At 33.4% G+C, this 26,481-nt stretch overlaps 4 protein-coding genes across 6 annotated transcripts in view; 2 read left to right on the plus strand and 2 right to left on the minus strand.

Moving 5' to 3' along the window:
• LOC113520774 (clustered mitochondria protein homolog) overlaps nt 1-9,537 on the plus strand; it is a 32,193-nt gene extending 22,656 nt beyond the window's left edge. The window contains 12 exon segments of the mRNA XM_052897213.1: nt 708-813; nt 900-1,330; nt 1,797-1,999; nt 2,341-2,547; nt 3,132-3,392; nt 3,757-3,839; nt 3,928-4,057; nt 4,287-4,559; nt 5,009-5,134; nt 5,572-5,787; nt 6,583-6,797; nt 7,082-9,537. Coding sequence (XP_052753173.1) covers nt 708-813; nt 900-1,330; nt 1,797-1,999; nt 2,341-2,547; nt 3,132-3,392; nt 3,757-3,839; nt 3,928-4,057; nt 4,287-4,559; nt 5,009-5,134; nt 5,572-5,787; nt 6,583-6,797; nt 7,082-7,238 — 2,408 coding nt within the window. The 3' untranslated portion in view covers nt 7,239-9,537.
• Nucleotides 9,538-10,603: 1,066 nt separating this feature from the next.
• Nucleotides 10,604-15,501, minus strand: LOC113520775 (ubiquitin carboxyl-terminal hydrolase calypso). Of its 2 annotated transcripts, XR_008253095.1 has the most exons (9): nt 14,969-15,501; nt 14,659-14,806; nt 13,932-14,115; nt 13,372-13,523; nt 12,834-13,028; nt 12,687-12,757; nt 12,294-12,503; nt 11,665-11,916; nt 10,604-10,842 (listed from the first exon to the last, which is right to left on the minus strand). XR_008253095.1 is itself a non-coding variant. In XM_026906183.3 (8 exons), exons 1-8 carry the CDS (start codon nt 15,332-15,334, stop codon nt 11,722-11,724), a joined length of 1,521 nt encoding a protein of 506 aa, XP_026761984.2. In that variant the 5' UTR covers nt 15,335-15,500; the 3' UTR covers nt 11,142-11,721. The 2 variants fall into 2 exon arrangements, 1 of the variants encoding a protein (XP_026761984.2); XM_026906183.3 differs by lacking the exon at nt 10,604-10,842 and having other exon boundaries at nt 11,142-11,916; nt 14,969-15,500.
• Nucleotides 15,502-22,205: 6,704 nt separating this feature from the next.
• Nucleotides 22,206-23,557, minus strand: LOC128201175 (uncharacterized). The gene is made up of 2 exons (XM_052897283.1): nt 22,901-23,557; nt 22,206-22,791 (listed from the first exon to the last, which is right to left on the minus strand). The coding sequence occupies exons 1-2, from the start codon at nt 22,959-22,961 to the stop codon at nt 22,445-22,447; spliced, it is 408 nt and encodes a 135-aa protein (XP_052753243.1). The 5' UTR covers nt 22,962-23,557; the 3' UTR covers nt 22,206-22,444.
• A 40-nt stretch (nt 23,558-23,597) lies between these two features.
• On the plus strand, nt 23,598-26,324 carry LOC128201174 (uncharacterized). Of its 2 annotated transcripts, none has more exons than XM_052897281.1 (2): nt 23,598-23,754; nt 24,279-26,324. In XM_052897281.1, the coding sequence occupies exon 2, from the start codon at nt 24,284-24,286 to the stop codon at nt 25,067-25,069; it is 786 nt and encodes a 261-aa protein (XP_052753241.1). In that variant the 5' UTR covers nt 23,598-23,754; nt 24,279-24,283; the 3' UTR covers nt 25,070-26,324. The 2 variants fall into 2 exon arrangements, with proteins under 2 accessions (XP_052753241.1, XP_052753240.1); XM_052897280.1 differs by having other exon boundaries at nt 23,632-23,754.
• The last annotated feature ends 157 nt before the right edge of the window (nt 26,325-26,481 follow it).

Consider the following 26,481-nt stretch of genomic DNA (forward strand, 5'->3'; position numbering starts at 1 on the left):
GGATTAAACTGGACTAAGTTTTGTCGTCCACATAGTAGTAAAACTAATAATAATCTGTGCAGTAATTTATCATGGGCAATTTAACAAACAGAGAAATATGTACATATTTATAATACTATATTTTGACTTATGTGAATGGAGAAATAAATATTTAAAAATCTTAATTTTTTATTTAGATTTAATAACTAAAATAGGGATATATTTATGTAATTATTTTTATGTTACTTTATTCATTTATATCGATTTAAGTAATCACATTTAATTAGCTTTATTTTCGCATGTGTTTATGAATTACTAGACCGAGGTTACGATGATGATACAGCCATAATGATAACGAATTTAGCATGCAACTCATTAGTTTTTGTATCAGTTATTTACATTATTACTATTATTAGAATTCAGTCATAAAAATGGAGATTTGATGACATGCAAATAAAATTAGCATAAATGAAATGTCAATGACTTATTGATTAGATACAAATTATGTACATAATTTTAGTTTTTCTGAATTAATAAGTATATATGTATGCTTTTATATGTACATATATTAATGTGAATCTAACATCCAATTTTTTTATGGAGCATACTGTATGTATATAGTTTTTTAACATGTCTATATTTTAATGTGTATTTAATATTTTATTTTTTTACACACACAAATCTCGGAAATTTTCCATTAATCATTTATTTATTCTTTGTTTTTACAGTGGAAGATGATGAACTGAGGGAGGACATCAAATCAATGGGATTCCCTATAATTCACAAGCATAAACTTTGTTGTCTACGTCAGGAATTAGTGGATAATTTTGTTGAGTAAGTACAATTTATCTAATCCTGCTTGTTGTAATTTTATTAAATTATGTTTCATGAAGGTTACTTATCTCTTTATAATATTAAAGGGCCCGTTACTTCATGTTCGTTCGATATGCTGCATTTCACCTTCAGCAATTAAGCACAAAGAACCAAAACGAACCTACGGAAGGAAAGAAATCTATAGAAGCAAGCAAGAGTGATTCTAAAGTGGTGGCTACTGAGACTGAAGTTAAGGAAAGTAAAAATAAGGATAGTAAGAGCCAAGAAAAAGAAATTAAAGATAAAAAACAAAAGAAAGAAGACAAAAAAGAGGATAAGCAAGATAAAAAAGAAAGTGCCAAAAAAGAAGTCAAGAAGAAGACGGAGACTGAGAAAGAAGAATCAAAGGAAGAAAAGACCAAAGATGATGAATTACTTCTTAATGATAATTATTCTCAAATTGATACAGATGTTGCCAAAAAAATTGTAGAGAGCATCACAGATTCCATATGTAGTGGAGAAAAACAAGATAGTGACTGTAAGTTTTGATTTGCTCATTGTATTTTTATACTTGCTTATTATATTTGACTACTGATGATTTTATAGTTATTTGTTTCATTCTGTAAGAGACTATGTGAAGACTTTTTGATATTAGCTTGGCTATTTAGCTTCAAATTTTATAGAAATAAAACAATATAATCATATTACTTATAGCTATTGCATTATGCTGACAGAATTATTATGAACAACTTTTTAATTTACTAGAGTTAAATTACCTTCTATCATAACCTCTAAATATTGTAACATTTAAAACTAAGGAAATATATAAAACAACAATAATTGCTTATAATTTAGCTCAAGTCTTATGAGAGTTCACTTTTTCAGTTCAGTTTCAATTTTACTCCAATTTCTACAGTTTGTAGTTTTAGGAAACACATTTATATTGAATTATTAATACGACTTTTTTAGTCTTTTTTGTAATAAAATTGTTATTTGTCTCTCAGCTGGTGAGCGCACCCGCGCTGTGGTTTCCGCGGCAGCGCGAGCTGTCGCCTCCTTAAAGGAGTCCGAGTTTGACGTCCGCTTCAATCCAGACGTGTATTCGGCGGGCATCAAGCACGCCGCCTCGCCTGAGCACCTCGCCAAGCAGCGCCACCTGGTAAAGGAGGCCGCTGCTTTTCTACTCACTACACAGATACCTGCCTTTGTGAGTATATACTGCGTATTTACTTTTATTTACCTTCCAAACAAAAGTTTTATATATGTGTATTTAGGGAATATGTATTTTAAATGATTAATTGGTTTTTGTGAATGGGAGTATTAGATTTCTTTCAATTATGAGGGTGTTTTGGTTTACATGATGTTAGTATAAAACAAAAAATTGCATTCATAAACTTTAACATTTGCGTGATATAACCGTGTATAATTGTAACTATAATTTAATTGTACTCAGATTGCATAAATATATATTAGTATTTTTGTAGCTCTATTCCTGATATCGTCCTTTAATTGTTGTTTATTTTTATTAATTGACATATACGGTATCAGGTGCGCGAGTGCGTGGAGCAGTCGTCGACGCCAATGGATGGCGCGGGTCTGGCGGAGGCGCTGCACGCGCGCGGCATCAACCTGCGGTACCTGGGGCGCGTCGCGGTCGCCTTGCAGCCGCACCCTTCGCTCGCGTACTTACACGCCATCGCGGTCGGCGAGCTGCTGCTGCGCGCCGCCAAACATATCTACACCGCGTATTTGCAGGTATATAACCGCGCGCATCGCAACCTTTTTCTTTTTTAAATATAATTATTATACTCACGACATTATTCTATCTGAAAAATATGGCCGCTTTATTTTTATATAATATAGTCCGCGGAGAATATCAACGTATACGATATTTAGCTCAAAGTTATGCAATCAGAATGAAATAGGAACATAAATAGTTTCAATGAATAGCAAAGTCAAATATTAATTTTTTTTAATTTTAAATGTTAGAACTTAGTTTCATATTATCTAGTCTATAAGTTTTATATATCTCATATATATATTTTAATAGTTAAGACAACGGGGCGATAGGACAATGGGGATTATTATCATTACGGAGCTCGGTGCCTAGTACTTTTTAAAATTGATAATAATGGATTTGAAACCTCATCTACGCCATTGGTAAACGCTAGTAGGGCATCAGTGATGTTGATAGATGAAGACAAAGTCGGGTCAGTTCTCTCTCATGACTAATTCACTAGAAATTAACTACGATGTTTTGTAAGGTAGACAGAGTGGAGCAAGTATAAAGGATTGTTACGGCGGTATGACATGACGATACGTTGTGGGTGTGCGCGCAGGGCTGCGAGCCGATGTGCGTGGGCGCGGCAGTGGCGCACTTCCTGAACTGCCTGGTGGGCGGCTGCGCCAGCGCGGGTGCGGGCGCGGCCGAGACGCCGGCGGCGGCTCGCGGCGGCGGCCGGGGCGCCCGCGGCCGCCGCGCGCGCCGCCACCACGCCGCCGCCGCGCCCGCCGCCGCCGCCGCCGCCGCCGCGCCCGCCTCCGACTGGAGGAATCTCACGCAGAAGTCTCTCTTTTCGCAGATTAAGCAGGAGCTCAAGGTTAGTGGAAACTTCGTGAAAATTGATTGTATTAAATAATGTTTTTTTGACTGGAGGTTAATTTTTAGAAGAAAGTAGAGGTTATTTGATTAGAATTGTTTTGTTTCATTTAAAAAGTAGAAGATTTTGAGATTGTAAAATATGATGGCAACTCTGTACAATTATTTTATAGTAGGCAATTGTCTCTATAGAATTTCAATGAAAAATGGAAGAGATAAAAAGATTAATAAATAAATTGTTATAATTCATATCACCTTTACTCACGTGTTACAGTATAATTCAACAATATATATTATTTGTAAATAACACTTTCATATACAAATATGTTTTTATCAATTTATTTTATAATCAAGTTTCTGTTCAGGCATACTGGGGTTATGAACTTAATGCTGAAAACATGGATGCAGTTATAGAAAAGCATGGCCTTCAGAAAATATCACTTCTCAGGTAACATATTTTTGTATACATTTTAATGTAATAATATTATATTCTGAAATTACAAAAATTCATATTAATAAGATAATTTACTTTGCAGGTCCTTTGCACTTAAAGTCGGTTTGCAGATAATGTTGCGAGAATATGATTTTGACAATAAGAATAAACCGACGTTTAATGGATCTGACATTATGAATATTTTCCCTGTTGTTAAACATATCAATCCTAGGGTAAGTATACTTATTTAATTTTATATTTAGTTAGTATTTAAAGATAAAAGTGATTAATTTAATAAGATTTAAACTTTTGTTTTCTATTTTAAATACACAGTCGGGACTTAACGCGATGCAAAAGCTTTCTGTTTTTATTTTTATTATTTTCGAAATATTACTTTTACTTTTTAGTGTACAAAAAGCATTTAATAAAAATAAAGATTTGTTCATTTGCAATTAATTTCAGGCTTCAGATGCATACAATTTCTACACGACCGGTCAGAACAAAATACAAGCAGGCGCTGTGAACGAAGGCCATGAAATGATCGCGGAAGCCCTCAACCTGCTGAACAACGTGTACGGCGCGATGCACGGCGAGATCGCGCGCTGCTTGCGGATGGTCGCCCGCCTGTGCTACGTTACCGGCGAACACCGTGAAGCCATGGCCTACCAGCAGAAGGCCGTCCTCATGTCTGAGAGGGTCAACGGCATCGATCACCCCTATACAATTACTGAATATGTAAGTTTGCGTATAATTTTGGTGATCTAGCAATTAAACACTGTGTAGTCCTCTGATAATGGTAGGTTCAATCCCCACCATATGATTTCTTCAAAGCTCATATTATAGCAAATCTTTTGCATTGGTCTTTTCATTATCTGTGTATTATATGTCCATATTTACATGAATATTTTGACTATTTAATAATTATTTAAAAATATGATTTTCTTAAAAAAATTGCTTGAATAATTTGTACAACACATCCGATATTTCTAGCATTAACACTTTGGATTAGACGACATTGAATCAGTAATAAGTCTGGAATTATTTTTCATGTGTAAAATTTTAATAATAATATTATTTATAAGAATTTATTATAATTATAAATTTATTAATCACAATACAAATTCGATCTTTTGATTACCCACATTATTCAGTAGGCATGTGATTAATTTAATTTTTTTTTCTAGTCCCACCTCGCCTTGTACTGTTTTGTAAATGGACAAGTGAGCACAGCGCTGAAGCTTTTATATCGAGCTCGCTACCTCGCACTGCTCGTGTGCGGCGAAAATCATCCTGAGATGGCACTGCTAGATGTAAGTTATTCATTACAATAATTCAATTTTTAAAATTTATTAGTTATAATAATTTTGATAAATACATTGTGTGTGTTGTTATATTAGACGCAAACTGGTATTTTTATGTTTCACTAGCTTTGCGTGTTGACTTTTAAGATTATGTTGTTGAATAAACGTTAATATATATATATATATATATATATATATATATATATATATATATATATATATATATATATATATATATATATATATATATTAACGTATCACAGAAAAATATAACAACCGTAGTATGGATGACAAAAAAAATGTACGTATGTGGAAAAGCAGAAATGCGTTGTCCATACACTTAAAAATGTACCTATAACAAATACGTATGACACCGAAAATGACCTAAAATTTTACGTTATGTGAAATTAAAATGGTGCTAAATTTGTTTGGCGATATATGCACAGAGCAACATCGCGCTGATACTGCACGCGGTGGGCGAGTACGAGCTGTCGCTGCGTTTCGCGGAGCGCGCGCTGAGCGTGACGACCAGGTCGCACGGCGCGCGCTCGCTGAAGGCGGCCACCGCGCGCCACCTGCTCGCGCGCACGCTCTCCTGCCTCGGCGACTTCCGCGCCGCCCTGCACCACGAGAAGGAGACCTACTCCATCTACAAGCAGCTGGTCAGTGCCTCTTGTCACCACTAAACTATATTTTATGTAATCTTTATGTTTTTTTTTTGGTGTACACACACAAACAAAACTTTTAACAATAGAATACAACAATAGCATTATAAGTTTGCAATCCAATTATAGTTGTACTCAACATTCACAGAGATGAAACAGAATAGGTTGATTTTTACTACAAAAAGAATTAATGATAAAAACTAGATACAAAACAAGAATCAAAAACAAAACTACCAAACTATGCTTATTATTAGGTTATCAATGTATGTAAAGTGCTTCGATACAATAAAAATTTCTGATAGAATATGTCAATATCCGATTTACAATCAATGTCATTGTACAATTTGCACATTCTGTACATTGGATTATTATCCTGAATATTTATGTCCATTTCATACCAATTTGTTTGCAGGCGATGCTAATGACTATTTTGTTAAAGCATGTCCCTATAGCTGGAGATATCATCCATCTTGGCAAACATATTATATATAGTATATTTCGCAATCTCGCTTATAACTTACCTTTATTTGTCACAGATAAATCTAATTTAGTCTAAATAATTATCAAAGAGGTAAATTAGTCTTAAACTAAAAATTAGCATAAGTGAAGAAATTAAACACATAAACCTTTTTATTTTAGCTAAAAAATATAATAATCTGTCTTATTTTTAAATGTTTAATTTTACCAAAAAAGGATATGGCCATGATTGTTTACTAAATATACCAAGTTTAAAAATAGACAAAATTTGTCTCTAGTGTAATCGTATTCCAGTAACTGATCGGTTGTCAACAGCTTGGTGAGAACCACGAGAAGACGCGCGAGTCGTCGGAGTGCCTGCGCCACCTGACGCAGCAGGCAGTGGTGCTGCAGAAGCGGCTGGCGGAGGCGTACGCTCGGGCGCCGCACTCCGCGCCCGCGCACCCGCCGCTGCACATACAGCCGCCCGGCATGGCTTCCGTCATTGACATGCTCAATCTCATAAATGGCATACTCTTCGTGCAAATTAGGTAATATAAAATTTCGTATCTACGTTTATAATACTGTCCATGTTTACAGGGGACGCGATGGTTGTCACTTTTAATCAGATGAGTTTATTAACAAATTTCTCATTGTAATCTACAAAATAAAATTAAGATATTGTCCTAAAAGTAAATGGCTACTTTAATTTGGCAAATTGAACATGTGATCTACTCGAGAATATATATATATATAGTAACTTCATAATAATAACTAATGACACTACTTCTACAAGATACATCTATACTTACTAACATATTTTTTTTTGTCACAGTCGCCATGATATTGAGCAGTTCAAGGCAGAAATAGAAAAAAGACAACTGAAAGACTTACCGCTACCGGATGTTCTGAATGAATTGAGCGTGAAGGCTGCAGACGCAAGCGCCTTGGTAGGTCCGGAGGTGGGCGCAACGTTGCAAGCGGAAAGTTGAAACGTCGGTGAGCAGCTCGGGACTCGTTCGTCTCTGGACTATGTTTAGTGATAGTAAGCGAGTCGGCTTGACTGCCGAGCGACGGAGCGTTCGCAGCGAAGTATGTTCCACTAATAGGACACGTACGATATTGTTACTTTATAGTTATTGATTGATGATATTGTTCCTTATATTATGAATGTATGCCGTAGTGGATAGTGTGCTAAGGTTTGATGTAGATTTTTTTTTTGTTAGTCAAATTTTGAGAATATTATTTTGATCAAATAATTAAGTGTTTAAAATTTTATGAATTCTCGCAGTGCGTGCAATAGTTTTTATTTATGCATGTGCATATCTATGTTACTATATTTCGCTCAAATCACGGAGATGTAAGTTTAATTTTATGCTCGCGTACACATTTCACAATTGTATGAACATTCAAAGTAGTGCAATTTCAAAGTAGTGATAATAGCAATAAGTTTTGGTTGTGAACCTGTGAGCGCGCGCGTCGCTATATTAATGGTACTGGTGCTACTGCCAACTTGTCCTTCGTATAATGATTTTATGATTGTTAGCGTCGAGTATTATTTTATTTCCTTTTTTAGCGTGGGAGTATATTTGTTGAAATATCCATAGACGTAGATATTCAGTTATATTGTAATTGAAATGTAACAGGGTTTCGGAAGTCCTGATTTAGTAATAAACATACGTCAAAATATGTCCATGCAGAGAAGTAATTGAACAAGTTTTAATAATTACAGTCTTGTGATAGTAAACACTGTCCTTATTTTAGTTTCAGGTTTTAGTAATTAGTGCCATATAATGTAGTGAATGTAAGTTCTTTATGTAATATTTTTGTTAGACTGTGATATAGAATGTTTTATCAATTTATCATCGAGCAACTTGCCTTGTATGTGCGATATATAGACCTTCGTAATGGTAAAGAATGAAAACGCTTTAAAAAAAATGTTAAAATTGTTAAGTAACTAGGATTGTGAATTTAAACTATTATCAAAAATCACAATCGTTACTTATCTGAAATGCTTTTAATAATATCTTATATAAAACATTGAGTAGGTCATATTTATACATCCAAAAGCAGATGTTTAATGGTATGCTTACTTTTTAACAGTAATATTTATACTAGTCAGCGTCATCTAAATAATTCTTTATTTTTTGGCATGTTTCGCAAAAAAAAAAAAAAAAAACTGAATTGCAGTTTATTCTCTCGTATTTATCTCGAATTGTTCATGATTATTCCATATCAGTAGATTGTCATGGCTGAATTAAATCGGATTGTGCCTTATTCAGCAATGTGTCGTGTTTTAGTATTTTATTTGTCGTAAAGAAATCTTGGCATTATTCGATGTAATATTCGGAAGTAAGCATCGCCATTCCCTAAATTGGTTTACTTGTCATTGGCCTATTAGTAGTCTCATTGTTTATTTTTATGCTGTCTTATTTTAGGAAGTTCATCTTGCTTGCTGTATAAATCATATATCATTTCAACTAGACACAAATTATTTCTTCTTTGTTAAGTTATTAATGAAGTTGTAATAGTGAGTCTTATTATATTTCCATATCTTCTTTGTTCTCACGTAAACATCAAATTAAAGAAGAATATATTTAATAAATTTTATTTTTATAATATTAAATTTTATAATATATCTACATTAATATTTCACATTTTAAAATGCATTTATTTTAAATTACAACCAAAATGGAGTCATTAAAAATATATAATTTAAGAGAATGAATGACGAACACACATAAGAATTAAGAGTGCGTGATGTAAAATTAGACAGTACTTAAATATTGGGATCATTAAGACTTATTACATACGTAGCAGGAGATCAATGAATAATGATGAACAATAAATGAGGTCAATGACTAGTAAAACACTAAAGGTCTATTGAGACGTGCATGTAACAGCGAGAAGTCACTAGGGCTGCACCTGGTATCGTACGGGGTTATGCGTATTCGTGATTCCTTAAATCGCTTCTCTGGATATTAACAGTTGTTTTATAAGAAAATTGGATACTCTTGTTTCTTATATATAATGTAACTGACAAATAGGCTCATAAATTTTATCACTATTTATGTCATATCCTAATGGCTATGTTACCAGTATCTGTTAAGACGTAACCAGCGCAGTGTTTCGGTATCCAAATAGCGGTATAATTAAGAATGTTGAAACGATGAAGTATGTGCCTAAGCAAACAATAATCGTGTTGTTGTTGTTGTTACATTTCTTTAACAATATGACGACCATGTAAATACGGCGCTGTTCGTAGTATACTAATAAAAATCGTTTTTAAATCTTGTATTCTTTTATTTCTCGAAATGATTCATGCAAAAATTTTAGTTGACACGATAAAACGGTGTTTTGCCTTTCACCTATACTGCTATATATCAAGTTATTTTTTTCTTATTAGAATAAAAATTAGCTTATCTTTCGAGTGGAGTAAAATACTAGCTTATTTTGGACTAACAGTCTCATTGCTAGCAATATTCTTTATCGACTTCTACCTAATTTCCCTTGGTTAAATATGGTGGTTAATTGTTGAATTCGTTAATTCAATTCATTCATTACCCTCACCTATCAATCTTTATTTATATTACCAGTCCCATACTAGCAATATACCCTGTCGAGTCGACCTCTCTGTGGCGCCTCCTGGAATTTCATTCTCGCCTATCATCTTTTACTGATTCCCCGCCAGCGTATACCGTTAGTACAGGTGGGGTTCCATTCTTTTGTCATCCATTATAATTATGATAGCGCAGACGGAGTGATCATTCCATTTTCATCCATTAACACCATAACACCCTTTACCGTCTTCATTTTTAGGGTTCCGAAGCCCAAAATGAAAAATAGAATCATAGGATCATCTTGTCTGTCTGTTAAGATCCTTTTTTTTTCAGAAATGCGTGGAGATGAAATTTATATCAAATACTCAAGTCAAAAAGCAATACCAATCAATACCATCCAGAGGGGAAAATCAGAAAACATCTTATTTAAATGGACAAATACAATTTATTGAATGTAAATACTGAAATTTGTTTTACATATATACCTATATGATGCGATTATGTTATATATTGCGTGATAATACTAGTAAGTTGTCTTTTTATAAGTACATAGTTTTTTGTACATTCAAATTTATGTTATAAATATTTACAGTCCACTGCTCCGTCCCCAACGAAAACAATTGCAAATAAAGCTAGTTGTTCTAGTTTGAACTAGTGATCCATCGCAGCTTCCCATTGGAGAGACAATATATTTTTTTTAAATACAGCCCATGTTAAAGTTGGAGCTACTATACTATCCTACATATGAAAAAAATAATTATTTGTTCTTATAAGAAAAAAATAATTATTTGTTCTTTAGAATATTCGTTTACCTAGTTAGGTAAAATCCATAAAGAATTCATCACTCATTTTAAAGTATGTTATATACATATATTATAGTATGTATTGAAATACTTTACTGTAAATAATATTCTTGATGTTTAAAGTAATAAATGAACATAAGTTTTACGTATAATAATTTTGATGATTGGCTTGTCTCGAACTTGAACGTTTACGATCACTCGAAGCTCGGCTTTCCATCAAGAAATGTCGGAATCTACAAATGGAGAATAAAGTAAATTGATTTTCTCTTGAAAATCTTGTCCGATTTAGATTTTTTTCTCCAATTTGTGATATTGATTCGAATGCACAAGAATGGGAATTCTGAATAGATCTCTGTAAGGAGAGAATAGAATCGAGACTTCTAGTTTTGTTATTACTGATAAAAAAAGGTATAGGTATAAAAATATCGCTAATTCGAGGTTCAAGAGTAAAATTAAATTATATACCACCAGAACACGTGAATGAAAAATTACTAAGGTATTTTAAGTATCTGCTTAAGAAATAAAACAATGATTTGAATTTTGTTTTATTTAGTGTACAAAACAGATCTGATGCATTTTTGTAAGTATATAGTTTTACAATAATAAAGGAGTGTAATTATAGAGAAGCTGCCTGGCTTTTTTTTTAAATTATGTATTATACACACACACACATGCATATTCATGGTAAACTTTTAATATCAGTGTGTTGGTTTGTTGTTGATTTGGAATATTTGTTTATAAAAGTATATATGTACAATTTACCTGACATTTGAAAAACGTAAGGCAATTTGCGTGTATATTCATACAGTGTATGTCCAAATCATATACTTAGTAATCCATATCTGTTGTCCAGAAATATTTCAACATTTGTATAATAATAGAGAAACCCAGAGTGCAAAATTTACAGTAACTAAAGCGTCATGGAAACCTGTTGGATCGTGAAGATTAGGTTTTAAAATTGTAACTAAAATTTATTTTTCTCAATTTATAGTTGAATATTATACAATGTTGATCTACTCTTTTTAATAAAAGTTTACCTTGAACACATTAATTACCTATGATGACGTGAAGGCGAGCGGTAACTACAGACTACTTCCTAGAGATTTCTCAGATTATTTCCTAGCGCGGGGCCTAGGCCTGGGCCGGGCACGAGGCCTTGGCCGCGGTCGACGGCGCCGCACTCGGGCTGTCCGGCCCCGCTCCAGTTGCGCCGTCACCAGCTCTGCTAGGGCTCCGCGTTCCGCAAGCATTGATAGGAAAGTGCATATAAACTCATCATAGTTGTGAGTCCGCCGGCAGTCGTCCACCTGAAAGTTTTATTTGCTTAATAAAGTCCCGACACTGGCACAGCCTAAATTGGTGGATTTTATATAGGTCGAGAAGCATGAAATTTATCAAAGACAAAAGAATACTCAAAACGATTTTTTAAAATTTATTCACTACAATAGGGCCAAAAGCTGCTGTAAATAGTAATAATTTACTTAAAAATTGAGTTGCCAAGTACAAAAGTTACTAATTCTAAAATATTGTATACAATTTATAGCAGGTAAAAGGCAAATATTTATAATATAGATATATCATACAAGCAATTAAGTTTAAATAGAAAATACATAATCCTAGCTGCTGTATATAAGGTCACTTTTGTCATATCATCATCAATATTTAATATGAATATTATTCTTACTTTATACATATCTCTTTTATCATTTTCGTCATTTAGTGCCTGTTGACACGATTGTACCTCGCTGACAATGCTACTCATCAGAGCATTCAGTTCAGTGTGAGTGAGCAATAATTTCTTTAGTTTGTAAGGCTGATCTGGAGTACTTTCACATCCCATCAGTATTGGTAAATCATTGCTTTTCATTAAAGCTGATGTAGATGTTGGATATATCTGGAACAACACAAGGAAAATTATTTTTAAATCTCAGTTTCCATCATTAAAATGCACTTATCATTTTGATAATTCAATGGAAAATAGAATCAATTTATACTTAATGAATGTTTCGCACAAGACTTTTATTGAGTAAATTCAAAGAAAATTACTATTTGTAATAAAAAGAAACTTGAAACGCACATCACCGACGATTTGATTTTCTCTGTTTACTGTGAAAAATCGCACAATAGCACCTTGTTCAACAGGAGGAGCTAAAACAAAAAATATACTCAGTATTAACAGCTGTGTCAATCTGATTTTCTTTATCTCTATTTTTTATTATCTCACCTAAAACAATACTATTATCTTGCTGTGGTCGATCTGTTGCACCAATTTCAATAGTTATAGGATGAGTATAGTCCAGATCATACAATTGTACCTGAGCTGATTCTAGGGAGCAAAGAATGTTTTCCTCACTGATCTGGCCAAGATTGTCATTTATAACAGGCCTCTCGGTTGTAGTCTGTATCAATTCCCCTTGTTCTGAAAAAGTAGTAGTAATTTCTTTATATATAAGTTATTAAGTAATTAATAAATATATGAATAACGTAATTTTTCAAAATTTTTTGACATTAGTAAAAACAAGAAATGGTATCCAAATGAAATAAATGAATATATATATATATTCATTTATTTCATTTGGATAATAAAATAATTTAGTTATTTCCACCAAATAATACATCATACTATTCCTTAAATTTCTGTATATTAAATCCTACTAGATGGATTTTGATTTTATATTGAAACCTTCCATTTGTACAGCCATTTTATAACATTATTGCAGGGAACAATTAAGCATAAGAGTAGCAATTGTTTAACTACCCACCATTATATTCTCTATTTTTAGATAATAAGTGTCTAAGATGTTTTCCAATTTTTGATATCGCTTCTTTGACTCTCTTTTGATTTAATTCCAGAGCACTCAGTTTCTGTGTTAATGCTATTCTTCTATCAGGTACAACAGCCATCAAGTTAAATCTGAAAAACATCACTATTTTGTTTTTTGTTTGTTTTTAACAGATAATATCTTTCAAATACATTAATAGAATTTTATAATATTTTTTACCACAAAAAATCAAATCACTTTGTGTCTATAATGACTTTTCAATTAATAGGGTTTAACTTTCTATTATAGAATAATACACTGTATTACAAGCCTATGGTACTTTCCATGTATTGCCATTCATGAGAATTAGTGTTCTGGTTCATTGTAGAAAAATAAACAAGTATTATTAAAATATTCTGCTGCATTATAGAAATGCTGCATACATTTTGAATAGGATCCCATTTCTTATAAGTGGATTTAAAACACTATTATACTCATACTAATAATACCCTATTATATACATTGCATAATTATATTGATTTATCTAATCAAATATTTACCTGATATCATGAACCTGTTCACCAGCATCCCGTCCCAGTCTCTCTGCCATAACTCTTCTAAATTTATCAGTCCAGTCTTCATCTGCAGCCCATGGTCCATGATCTGTTGGATATGGTTTGAGGCCATCTAGCTCAAACAAGTGTCCATTTATGGGTACAAAGCTAACAAAATGATATGCTTCACCTAATAAAAATATCACATACAATAATAAAGGTAATTTTATTAAAGATAAATACTAGTTTATTATCCACTATTTTAGATTTATGGATTTTAGAAGTAGAAAAGCCAATTAAATTTTGTTAAGAGTTATTTTAGATGGCATTTCGAGATGAAACATATATGAGATTTAAAGTTTCAACCTCCAGGAACATAACTATGAAAACTGCATTCAATTTGGCACAATAGTTTTTGTATGATTCCAGAACAAACATACAGACATGTAAAATTCCTAATAATTATAATTTAGGCTTATATTGCTCTTATTATAACTCTTCAAATAAATTTTTCTTAAATATCTCTCATATACAGACAGACAGAGCTAAATATCAACTAATATAGGCAAAATAGTAATTTGAAATATATACATTACTAGTCTTTACATAAAATTTCATCCACATTTCCAGGATATATTTGCTGATCAAGATAAAAGTAACCTGTATAACCCTCTGCGCCATGGGTGATGTAGGCTGATTAGATAGATACAATGAAGTATTAATGTTTCCAAACCTGTGAAGCGACCTGTAGATACACCAGCATTCTTATCAGTTTTCTTTCGTGCCTGTGGTATGGCATGGGAGTTGTGGGCACAAGCTAATTCTGGTGTATTTCCAATTGCCCAACCTTTGTTCTCTGGATTCATACCCAAGGTATGATGCTATAACAAAAATCTATAGTGTATAAAAAATGTCTATAAATCTATTAAACTGATTGTTTATAAATAAAAATAATTTAAAATATAAATATCTTGATTTAAAAAACAGGGAAAGGTAATGGCGTAAAGTTACTACCTATTGAATAGATAATTTGTAAAACTGACCTTTAAACGACTTAAAGTTTCTCCAAGATGAAGATTAGGACAATTTAATAAAATTGAAAGTAAAGCATGCGTAGCACAACTATTCGGGACCATTTGTTGAGCAAAAAATATATTGTTTATAGTTTCTTCGTCGCGGACAAAACTTTCTATCTGATCTACAAATTTTCGGCGTGACCTTCGCTCTTCTATCCATCGGAATAAAAATATAAATCCGTAAACTGGGCTTTCTAAAGGCTTGTGTAGATCATAAATCTCTTCAACTTGTACTCCTTTGACACCAAAGTCTTCCAGTAATAATGTGAAAAGTCCAGGATCACTTTCCAGTTCTAGCCACCCTTCCGTTAAGCTGTTTAGTTCTACAGGCATATTTTTATAGATAAATATGTAAAAAAAAATAGAGAAAGATAAAATTTATAAATGTTTATTTTTGATGAAAAAAGAAATCAATATATACAAAAATATTAAAATTGATTTATATTTATTTACGCGATGCTACTAAGCCGGTAATACTATTGGTTTGTACTATAAACTGTATATAGTTGCGATATATGTATATTGGTCAATAATTATAAATATATATAGACCTTTACATTAGATATTAGTTACTAGTGTTATAACCGTTATCGACATCGTCCTTCGGCTGACTGTCTTTGAATATAGTCTTTTAATGTGTAGTCGATTGCGACATAGCAGTGTGAATCGGACCGCTCAATAATACAAAATCGCACTTAACGCGATATACTTATTTATCACGCTATTTCAATACTTGATCGAATAAATAGTTCATCTAAGAAAATGGGGGAGAACATTTATAATTACTTCCATTTTTGTATTATTATTTTTTTTATTCAGAATAAATGGTTTTCTAAATATTTTTCTTGATGATTCTTGAATTTTTCTTGAAATATTTTACTTGAGTAATACGTATATACTTTAATTAATGTTAAGGAATTTAAAATGAAATTAAATAATAGGTGCATATAAAAGGGGCTGGGTAAGCCGTGCCCATTCCAAAATTGTTTGGTACCCACCCCAGCACCGTGTTTTTTTGGTGGTAACAAATACCGAAATATATAGTTACAATATCTGATATTGAAGTTAAATAACCAGTACCAATTGAAAATTGTAAAAAAGCGATATTAAAGCTAGAAAGTGCCATACGCTAACGAGTGAATGTCAATCAGTCAATCAACGTCAACGTCACCACCGTCCAACGATGCCATTTACAATGTATTTTCTCAATTATTAACTTCTCACAATGGATTACAAAGTCCTAATAATTCAGTGGAACTGTCGTAGCATAACAAACAAGAAATCAGACTTATTTTATTTGATTAATAAATATAATCCTTTTATAATAGCTCTCCAAGAGACTTGGTTAAAGCCAGGATATCCTTTTAGGATTTCAGGCTTTACAAGTCTCCGTGATGATAGAGCTGACGGATATGGCGGTGTTGCCATATTGGTCAAAAACTCCCTTCCTTTTTCTTCTTTTTCGCTTCCTGTATATAGCGGCATTAATGCAGCTGCTATAATTATAAATGGTATCTGTTTTGTTACTTTATATATTCCTGATCCTACATGCCAAATATATTCACAACTAGAACAATTATTTTCAATTTTACCTAAACCTTTTCTCGTAATGGGCGATTTTAATGCTCAACACCAATCGTGGGGCAGTTCTACTTCTAATTTTTATGGTGGAAAACTCCTGACGATAATTGACACTTACAACTTATGTATTATTAACTCAGATGTACCAACACGTAGAACTGCACCGAATGAAGGGTTTAGTGCTCCTGACATTTCAATATGTTCTTCTGATTTAGCTTCTTCACTGTCGTGGTATCCTCATTCCTCTACTTTCGGAAGCGATCACTTTCCCCTCATTCTTTCTTTTCCAATTTCCATTCCCTCAAGTCGAAAGAGTGGTCCTCGGCTTAAATATAATTTATCAAATGTAGACTGGAATATTTACAAACAATATTTAGATAATAAAATATCGGAGTTACCTATTGTTTACCATGGAAATGAACATCAATGTTGTAATGACTTGATGATAAATATGAAGGAGGTTGCTGATTTATTATTTCCTGTTAAAAATAGTGCTTCAGGGAAAATTCCCTCGCCACCTTGGTGGGACAAAGATTGTACGGAAGCAATTAAAAATCGTAAAGAGGCTGAAAAAAATTATAATAATTACATGACACCAGAAAATTTTGAAATTTACACCGCAGTTTCACGTTCTACTCGAAAACTACTGAAAAAAAAGAAATTAGAAGGCTGGAGAAGATTTTGTTCTTCTATCTGTCCAGAAGTTAATTCATCAGTCGTTTGGAATAATATTAAAAGATTCAGATCTGCCTTTAGTGATCATACATCACGTTCTGCACTCGATTTAACTTTAGCGAATAAATTTTTAGATCGTCTTGCTCCTAGTTATGTGCCGGAATGCCTTTACAATATTTCTCTATCCGTCTCTGACGAATTATTCGAACTTGACTCTCCTTTTACTCTAGTAGAACTTAAAGGTGTTCTAGCTTCTATTAAAGACTCTGCACCGGGAGAAGACGGTATACCGTATTCCTTTTTTAAAAATGCTAGCGATGCGACATTAATTTACTTTTTAAATATAATTAATTCCATAATTATTTCGGGAAATATACCTACTTCATGGAAGTCTCAGATTATTATACCATTTCTAAAGCCTCATAAACCACCTTCTGAACCATCTTCATACCGTCCTGTTGCACTTTCCTCTGTCTTACTAAAGCTAGCTGAACATTTAGTGAAAAACCGTCTAGAATGGTTTTTAGAAAGTAATAACTTACTATCCCCGAACCAGTTTGGTTTTAGGAAAGGTAAGAGCACCTTAGATAATGTGAGCATTCTTATTTCAGATATTCATATAGCTTTCTCACAAAATTTGTCAATCCTCTCAGCCTTTTTAGATATAAATTCTGCCTATGATAATGTAATAATTTCTATTTTAAAAACTAAATTACAAGCTCTAAATGTACCGGTAATGCTTTCTAATTTCATTATTAATATTTTATCAGAAAGAACAATATATATGAATTTAGATGAAGATACCAAATTATCTAGAACAGTATGGAAAGGCCTTCCACAAGGATCTGTTCTCAGTCCAATCTTATTTAACATATACACATACGATCTAGAATTATTCCTTGATAAATCCGTCAAAATTTTACAATATGCTGATGATCTTTTATTATATTTTATTGCGAAGTCCATAGAATCTGCTTCTGCCAAATTATCTGATTCATTAGATTTGTTAAAAACGTGGTTAGATGCAAATGGTCTTAATCTTTCTGTAACCAAGAGTAGTGTAGTTTTGTTTTCAAGAATGAGATCACCGCAACAAATTAAGGTGCTTTATGATAACTCATACATTCCTATAAAGACTGAAATTAAATTTTTAGGTATCGTGCTAGATAATAAATTAACAGGTCTGTCCCACTGTAATTATATTTCTACGAAATGTGAGCGTAACCTCAACATTCTTAGGTGCCTTGCTGGAGTTTGGTGGGGAGCACATCCCGTTTCACTAAAACTTGCTTATAATGGTCTTATAAGGAGTGTCATTGATTATGGAACTTTTTTGTTAGCTCCAGGAAGTTCATTTGCTTTTAAGAAATTGGATTTAATTCAATCAAAGGCCTTGAGGATTATCTCTGGAGCAATGAAATCAAGTCCAATCAATGCTTTACAGCTCGAAGTCGGTGATCCACCTTTGGTTTTAAGAAGACAATATCTATCTGATCGCTTCTTTTTTCGTTGTTTACAATTATCTGATCATCCGCTTATTCAAAAGTTATCTCAACTACATATCTTTATTTCGTCTTCATCTTATTGGAAACATAAAAAACCTCCATGTTTAATACAAAGTTATGAAAAATATAAATCCATAGAATCTCCCACTTTTACATCGTCCTGTTTTCCCATTTATAAATGCTCATATCAATCTTTAGTTTTATCTCCTAATATTAAATATGATTTTGGGTTATTAAAAAATGATTCAGAATTGAATGCCAAATTTATGTTTATAACTGACATTGAATGGAATGAATGGCACTACATCTTTACTGATGCATCAAAACCAGACAATAGCGGTTGTGTAGGTGTGGGTGTGTTTCATTCACAATTTAATATCGTTCAAAAAATTAAACTTCCACCGGAGTCTTCAGTTTTTACCGGGGAATGTTATGGTATTTTAAAAGCTGTAGAATATATACTTTTAATGAAATTACATAAGGCAATAGTTTTCACTGACTCTATGAGCTCTTTGCAAGCTCTAGCCAAATATCCGTTTAAATCAAAACCAGTTTATCCCATTATTTGTGACATAAGACAAAGTCTTTATCTTTGCATGTTGAGAGGTTATTCCGTTTCTTTTGCCTGGTTACCAGGACACAGTGGTATTAGCGGCAATGACAAAGCTGACCTTATTGCAAGAGAGGCTGTAACTTGTGGTGATATGTATCCGTATCATAATTACTGTAGTGACCTAGCTTGTCTCCCAAAAATATATTTAAGGTATGCCTGGAAGGAATATTGGGAAAAAACAAGTACAATAAAAGGAAGATTTTATCGCCTTATACAACCCGATATTCCTTTCAAACCATGGTTTTGTAAATTAAAGCTTGGAAAGACCGCAACAACTATTATAACTCGTATGCGTCTAGGTCACGTATGCACACCTTCTCATTTATACAAGCTTGGTATTGTACAAAGTTCGTCGTGTAATTGCGGTGCTGAAGTGGCGGACTTGAATCATATATTCTTCTCATGTTCTAAATTTGACCACACCTCCCTTTTTAATCATCTCCGATCCATCCGTGTTCCATTCCCAACTTCTATTCTTACTCTACTTTCTTCCAATGATCCTATTATCTATAAAATACTATCTTCATATATATATGATAACAATATTAAGATTTAGTTATATTACATGAATACATTTATAGTTGCATCAATTGCTTTTCCTATATATTTATAAGTATATTCTCATATGTACAAGTATATCCTTCATATCCTATAAATATCCTAGACCTAATCCTTATCCTTTCTAAATTCGTTTGTGTTAGGTATTTTTATTACTATTATCGTTTCCCCGTTTTGTTCTTGGCAAAATACCCTAATATCGGGGTGAACGCCACAAAAAAAAAAAAAAAAAAAAAAAAAAAAAAAAACGTCAACGTCAATGTCAACATTGTCAAATTCTCAATATGGGGCAATTCTACTGACCGAACCCTTGCTTTTAAAGCTCAAAAGAGATGTCTGATGGCAGCTTGCAATATTAAATCGGTAGACAGACACAACAGACCTTTTATTGTATAACAGTACATATCAGACCTTTTATTGTACAATAAAGCCTCAAAATCACAAATAAACTTAATTCGCTTAAAGATATCATCTGAAACGAGGATATCCGCAAAAGAACCAAAGTTTTTTTATGCAACTTAGAATGGCAAACAAGCTGACGGCCTACCTGATGGAAAGTGGTAACCGTCACCTATAGACATAAGCAGTACTATGGACATAACAGAGTGTACTGTTTCGCCCATGATACCCCCCATGCGTTGTCATTCCTGAGGACTCGGGTGTTATTTCTCTGTACCGTGTAAATTCACTGCCACATCCCACCCTTCAAATCGAAACACAGCCATGCAAACACAATTGTTGCACGGTAGAAACACAAATGGGACAATCGGTTTTTGTATATAGTCTCCCTCTGGTAAAGTAATTAACATAGCCCGAAGGATAAGCAAGCTGAAGTGGCAATGGGCTGGTCACATAGCTCGAAAAACCGACAACCGATGGGGAAGAAAGGATCTTGAGTGGCGACCCCGTACGGGCAAATGCAGTGTAGGATGACCCCCCATTAGATTAAGAGAGTTTATGGCAGTCAATGGGGGATGCTTATGTCTAGCAGTGAACGGATATTAGCTGAAATGATGATGATGATGAAAATTTAATGGTAATCTCGCTTGCGCTATTATAACGGATTCCACTGGCCTAGCAGAGCACTAATATCAGTGAGACGATAAGCAAGGATGACATAAAATTTATGCCATGAGTTATTATGGTAAATTACACAGAGAAGAATGAATTACATATTAACTAGTGTGGTTTTGCCATGGAATTTGATCTGATAGAACGGAATATTAACCCGCCTATGCTAACAGTATACACTGGCAGGGCAGCAGTGAGGGATGATAGGCGAGGATGAAGCAGGCCAGTTAGGCCATTGTGATAAATTTAACAATTAATTAGTCACGATGTTTTTCAGGAGAACCGCCTAGAAGTCGCCCTGATAGGGTATATTACTAGCAATAGGATTATTAAGCCCAATTACTAAAAGTCCCTTCTCGCCTCGTTTCGCCTACGTAGAGTAGGATATAATCACAGTATAAGTACATCGAACACATTTTCTCATGCACAGACATTTGTTTTTGTAGTAGTGACAATCATGGACCATGGCGTTTTTATAATAAGTGTAGGTGTAGTAGAAGGTAACATCAAATTAGCAATGTAGCCATTATTGTTAATAATATATACCCTATCAGATTATAATTATTCCATGATGCACACGATGGAATATCTTATTAAGGTTATTCTTATCTAGCATCTTTAACATACATACATACGAGTACAAATTCACAAAAATTAGATTTGTGTCAAATTAAGCTTAGTAGGGTTTGTTTGGTTGTACATTGAGAGATATTAGCTTAGTAGGGTTATGAGATTCTTTTCTGAACAAACAAACAAACAAACAAAAATCTACTTAGATACTTTTAAAATGCATAAGTAGAATAGGTAGGTATTGTGGGTAACGAATACTTAGAAACATTTCATCTTTCAGACCAGAGGGAGACTTTGTACAAAAGTCGATTGCTTGGGTACCTCTGTCCCATTCGTGTTTCAACCGTAAAGCAGCTGTGTTTGCATGGCTGTGTTTCGGTTTGAAGGGTGTGATATGGCGTGAATTTACTGGGTACAAAGGAATAACATCTGAGTCCTCAGGAATGGCAACGCATGGGGTGTATCATGGGCGAAACAGTATACTCTGTTATGTTCATAGTACTGCTCATGTCTATAGGCGACGGTTACCACTTTCCATCAGGTGGACCGCCAGCTTGTTTGCCATTCTAAGTAGTATAAATAAAAAAAAAAAATCTATAGGCAAAGTTTTTTATGACTTTATATTGATAGTACAGATGGGCAAAGCACCGGGTTTAAACCCGGTGCTTTGGTAAAAACCCAATAAACACCCATAAACTCCCATAATCACCCAAAAAAATAGGTTTTTACGTATTTTTTTGAAAATATGTAAGTAATACCAATAAATTATTTTTATAAATTGTATTGATCAATTCTACAATATTAAATAAAACGTTAACTAATAATATTTCAGGAAATTTTAAAAATCTATATATAATAAAATGAAAGTAATTAATTTTCAGTGTTTTCATGTTGCAGTTGATCAACATGTTGGCCTTTTGCTTCCCGTAGATACTTTAAAATTTCTTCATAACACCTCGTTCGCACACATGGCCGTATATATTTAAATTCTTGAGCCACTAACAGTCCGAAATACTCATTTCTTTTATCCTCTTCTCCATAAATTAAGCATTTAGAACAGTTTGTTTCTTCTTTCAGTAAATTTTCTTTTACTTTATCCTCGTTTTTTTTATTTGTTGCGACGACGCTGGGTAAATCATCTGGACACTGGGTCTCACTATCGCCAAATATATTTGGAGATCGGCTTCGGCTACGGCTTGGCAGACATTTTTTTCTTTCTACAATTTTAAATTAAATTTATTAGAATAAATGCTTCGAACACACGCGATCTAAGTACCTTTTGTGTTTATTATACCTTACCTACCTAGGTATAAAAAGAGTACTTACGTAGATTTTCTTTTATTAACTGTTTTATACGAAGATCTTGATCTCTCAAATTAGCATCCATTTTACTTCCAGTGATTATCAACTAAATTAATAATCCACAAAGTATTAAATAACGTTTTTATGAAATATTTAGCACAAAAACAATACCCTTTAAATATCGATCGTCAGTAACTGTGGCTGACTTACCTATATTCTAGCAAGCAGGACTGCCAGATGTGAAGGGGAAATCCCCAATAAATTGTTGCATGTGACTGATGATGTGAGCATGTTCGTTTCATAATAAAAATGTTGCCAGGTAACCAAAAAGTCGTATGTTTTTGTGCGAATTACGATCATAATCTTTACGATCGTACATTAAAAAATAGACAAATAATAGTATGAGTACGATTTAAATCGTATATCTGTCAACCCTGCTAGCAAGACAGCGACAAAATCACGTTGCATAACAATGTAGCCCAAGCTTATATCTTATGAAATATACGGAAGAGATACGGACTTAGAAAAAACAGAAATGTTGTTCTTTGTGGAAGTCATTGATGAAATTCTATGTATTTTAGCCCGCAAACTTTCTTCAAACAAAAACAGCGCCATCTAGTATCGAGTTCTGTAATTATCTCTTTGTTTATGGATTTGAAGTAAGACCGCCACGCATGCAATACATTATGACTGGGGATTCCCTATTCGTCGACGCTGAATATGAGGCGACGACAATCACTGTCAAACGTGTTCACTATTACTCTGACTCTGGTAACGTGACTTCCTGGTAACGTGTTAGGTAGGAAAAGCAGTAAAAAAGTGCATATTAAGGGAGCAGATTTGAAATAATATTTATACTTAACAAGAAATAATTAAAGGTAAGTGGATTTTTGAATGATACAATTATATCATGATCACTTAACAATTTTAACTTAAAATTAGATGTATTATTACAAGCTTTTATTTAGCTTGCGTTATGTAAATAAAAGTATGTAGGTATGTTCGTATGTTGATGCAATTATCCTCAATCCTCAACCGACTGGGATAAAATTTTCCATACACGTTTATTTTGGATGATAGTGCATAGTTAGCTGAGAGTCGTCATTGGATAATAATGGTGGATAGCCTAAGATGTGTACTAGATATTTATTTTTAACATAATATGCGTAAGTACCTAATCGAATTAAAGAAGTTGCTGAGAAAAATACAGAACAATACGATAATAAACTAGCGTCTGCGTTTAATCCTCCGAGGAGATGTAATTTTACAAAGGTTTTTTGTATTTATTTTATTATTTTTTTAATAAATTTATTGTAAATAACAAGAAATAATCATTGTAAAAAAATAGGCACTCTATTGTTGAATTTTCGTCAGACCAACTAATCATCGTTCATTTTTTTAGGTTCAATGGGGAGACCTAAAGATTTACGCATATGGGAGCACTACCGTACTTTACCAAACAAGTCTGTTTCTTGCAAGCTTTGTAATAAGGTCTACAAATTCAGTAATGCTGCCAAAATGCTTCAACATCTTATCACTTGTCCAAAATCTCCAGAAACATTAAAAGACTCTATGAAACTTATAAAAGATAGCTCGTCCAAAACCAAAATGTCTGGACTGTCAGAGATAGAGACAAATGATTCTTTTATAAGCCCCTCGTCGTCTGCTAACACTACAATAAATGCTGAGTTTCAAGACACCGATGATCATATAAAAACAGAATTAGCGAGAGCTATATTTGTAACAGGGACGCCATTATCGATGGTGCAACATCCTTTATGGATACAATTTTTCGAAAAATTGCAACCAAAATTTAAAATACCTTCACGTAAAGCTTTAGCGACAAAATACTTAGATAAAATATATAGAGAAATGCGTTTTGAGTTAAATGAGGAACTAAATGCTTGTAGTTACTTACACCTTCAGTGCGATGGCTGGTCTAATTTAAGAAATGAAGGAATAATAAACTTTCTTATATCAAAACCTCAACCTGCATACGTTAAAAGTTTGAATACAGAAAGTAATCCTCACACTAGTGAATACCTTAGCCAAGAAGTTGAAAAAGTAATGAAAGTGTATGGAGCAAATAAGTTTCTTGTACTTATTGGCGATAACGCTAGAAATATACAACACATGTTGTTCCTCTCGGTTGCTGTGCACATATCCTTAACTTGTTGTGCCAAGATATTGTAAAGATACAAGAAGTAACTGTGTTTATTATGCAAGCCATAAATATAATAAAAACTGTTAAAAGGAGTCAACGATTAAGTTCCTTGTTGATAAAATCAAGGCAGGGTGAAGATTCTACACAAACACTAAAATTGCCTTGTGCTACAAGATGGGGAAGTCATGTTACTTCGTTAAAAAGTTTGAAAGCAAATAAGATAGCTTTGCAAATATTAACAGTTAGAGAAGATGTGGTAATTTCAAGAGATATTAAAGATTTAATTCTAAGTGATGATTTCTGGACGAAGACAGGGGAATGTATAAGTATTTTGGAACCAGTCACTGAAAGCATATTTTACTTAGAGAGCGACCAGAATCGTTTGCATCGCACATACATTACATTTAGAGATGTACAAGCTAAGATACGTTTTGCATTAAATGAGATTTCGACATTGAGCGAAGAAAGCAAACAGCAGATTCTAACATCAGTATCTTCAAGATGCAATATGGCAATGAGGCCAATACATTTTGCAGCATATATTCTAGACCCCAGGACTCTAGGAGTCGAACTTACTCAAGAGGAAGAACTTAAGGGTATGGAGTTTATCTACAATTTAAGCCAACACTTAAGTTTGTCAAATGTAATGGCAGATTTGGCGTGTTATAAAGCTAAAGAAAACTTTTGGGCCAGAGGATTTGTATGGAGCTCATTAGATAGCATTGAGCCCCTAATATGGTGGAAAGGTATTTGTGGTTCCACTGAGTTAAGCAAAGTAGCGATTCGTATTCTATCAGCTCCCTGTACTTCGGCAGCCACTGAGCGTTCCTTTAGTATCCAAGGCTACATACATAATAACAAAAGAAATCGACTTACAACTGAAAGAACTGAAAAAATTTCATTCATTTGTTATAACTGGAAGCTTTCATTGAGCAAGTAAATGAACATAACAGTTTAGACGAAATAGAGCCTATCGAACCTATACAATTCATCGCTTGTAATAACTCTGAATCTGACAGTGATTGACTGTAGTTTTACATTTTACTTTCATCTCTTTCTTAATAAACTCAAAATCAAATTAAAAGTTTTTTATTCTGTAGGCTGCATAATAATATTGTCTATGTCCAGTATAGTGGACGTCTTGCGGCTGAGATGACGATGATGAAGTACAAAATCATAAACACCCAAAAATTTGGGTGTTTATGGGGTTTAAACCCAATAAACCCAAAACACCCGGTTTTTACCCACCAGACTTTAAACCCACCCAGGTGGATTGCCCATCTCTAATTGATAGACATAGGAGATAGGATATAGGGGTGCGATATTTATTAGTCGTCATTGGTAAGATCATATTCAACAGTGGTTGATAGGATTCATCTGCAGTTGAATGAGCTATATTTGCACATAATATAGCATTTCAATAAGGAGAAGGAGCATAATA

Source organism: Galleria mellonella, unplaced genomic scaffold (genome assembly GCF_026898425.1).
Source record: "Galleria mellonella isolate WM207_F2 unplaced genomic scaffold, CSIRO_AGI_GalMel_v1 utg36, whole genome shotgun sequence".
NCBI lineage: Eukaryota > Metazoa > Arthropoda > Insecta > Lepidoptera > Pyralidae > Galleria > Galleria mellonella.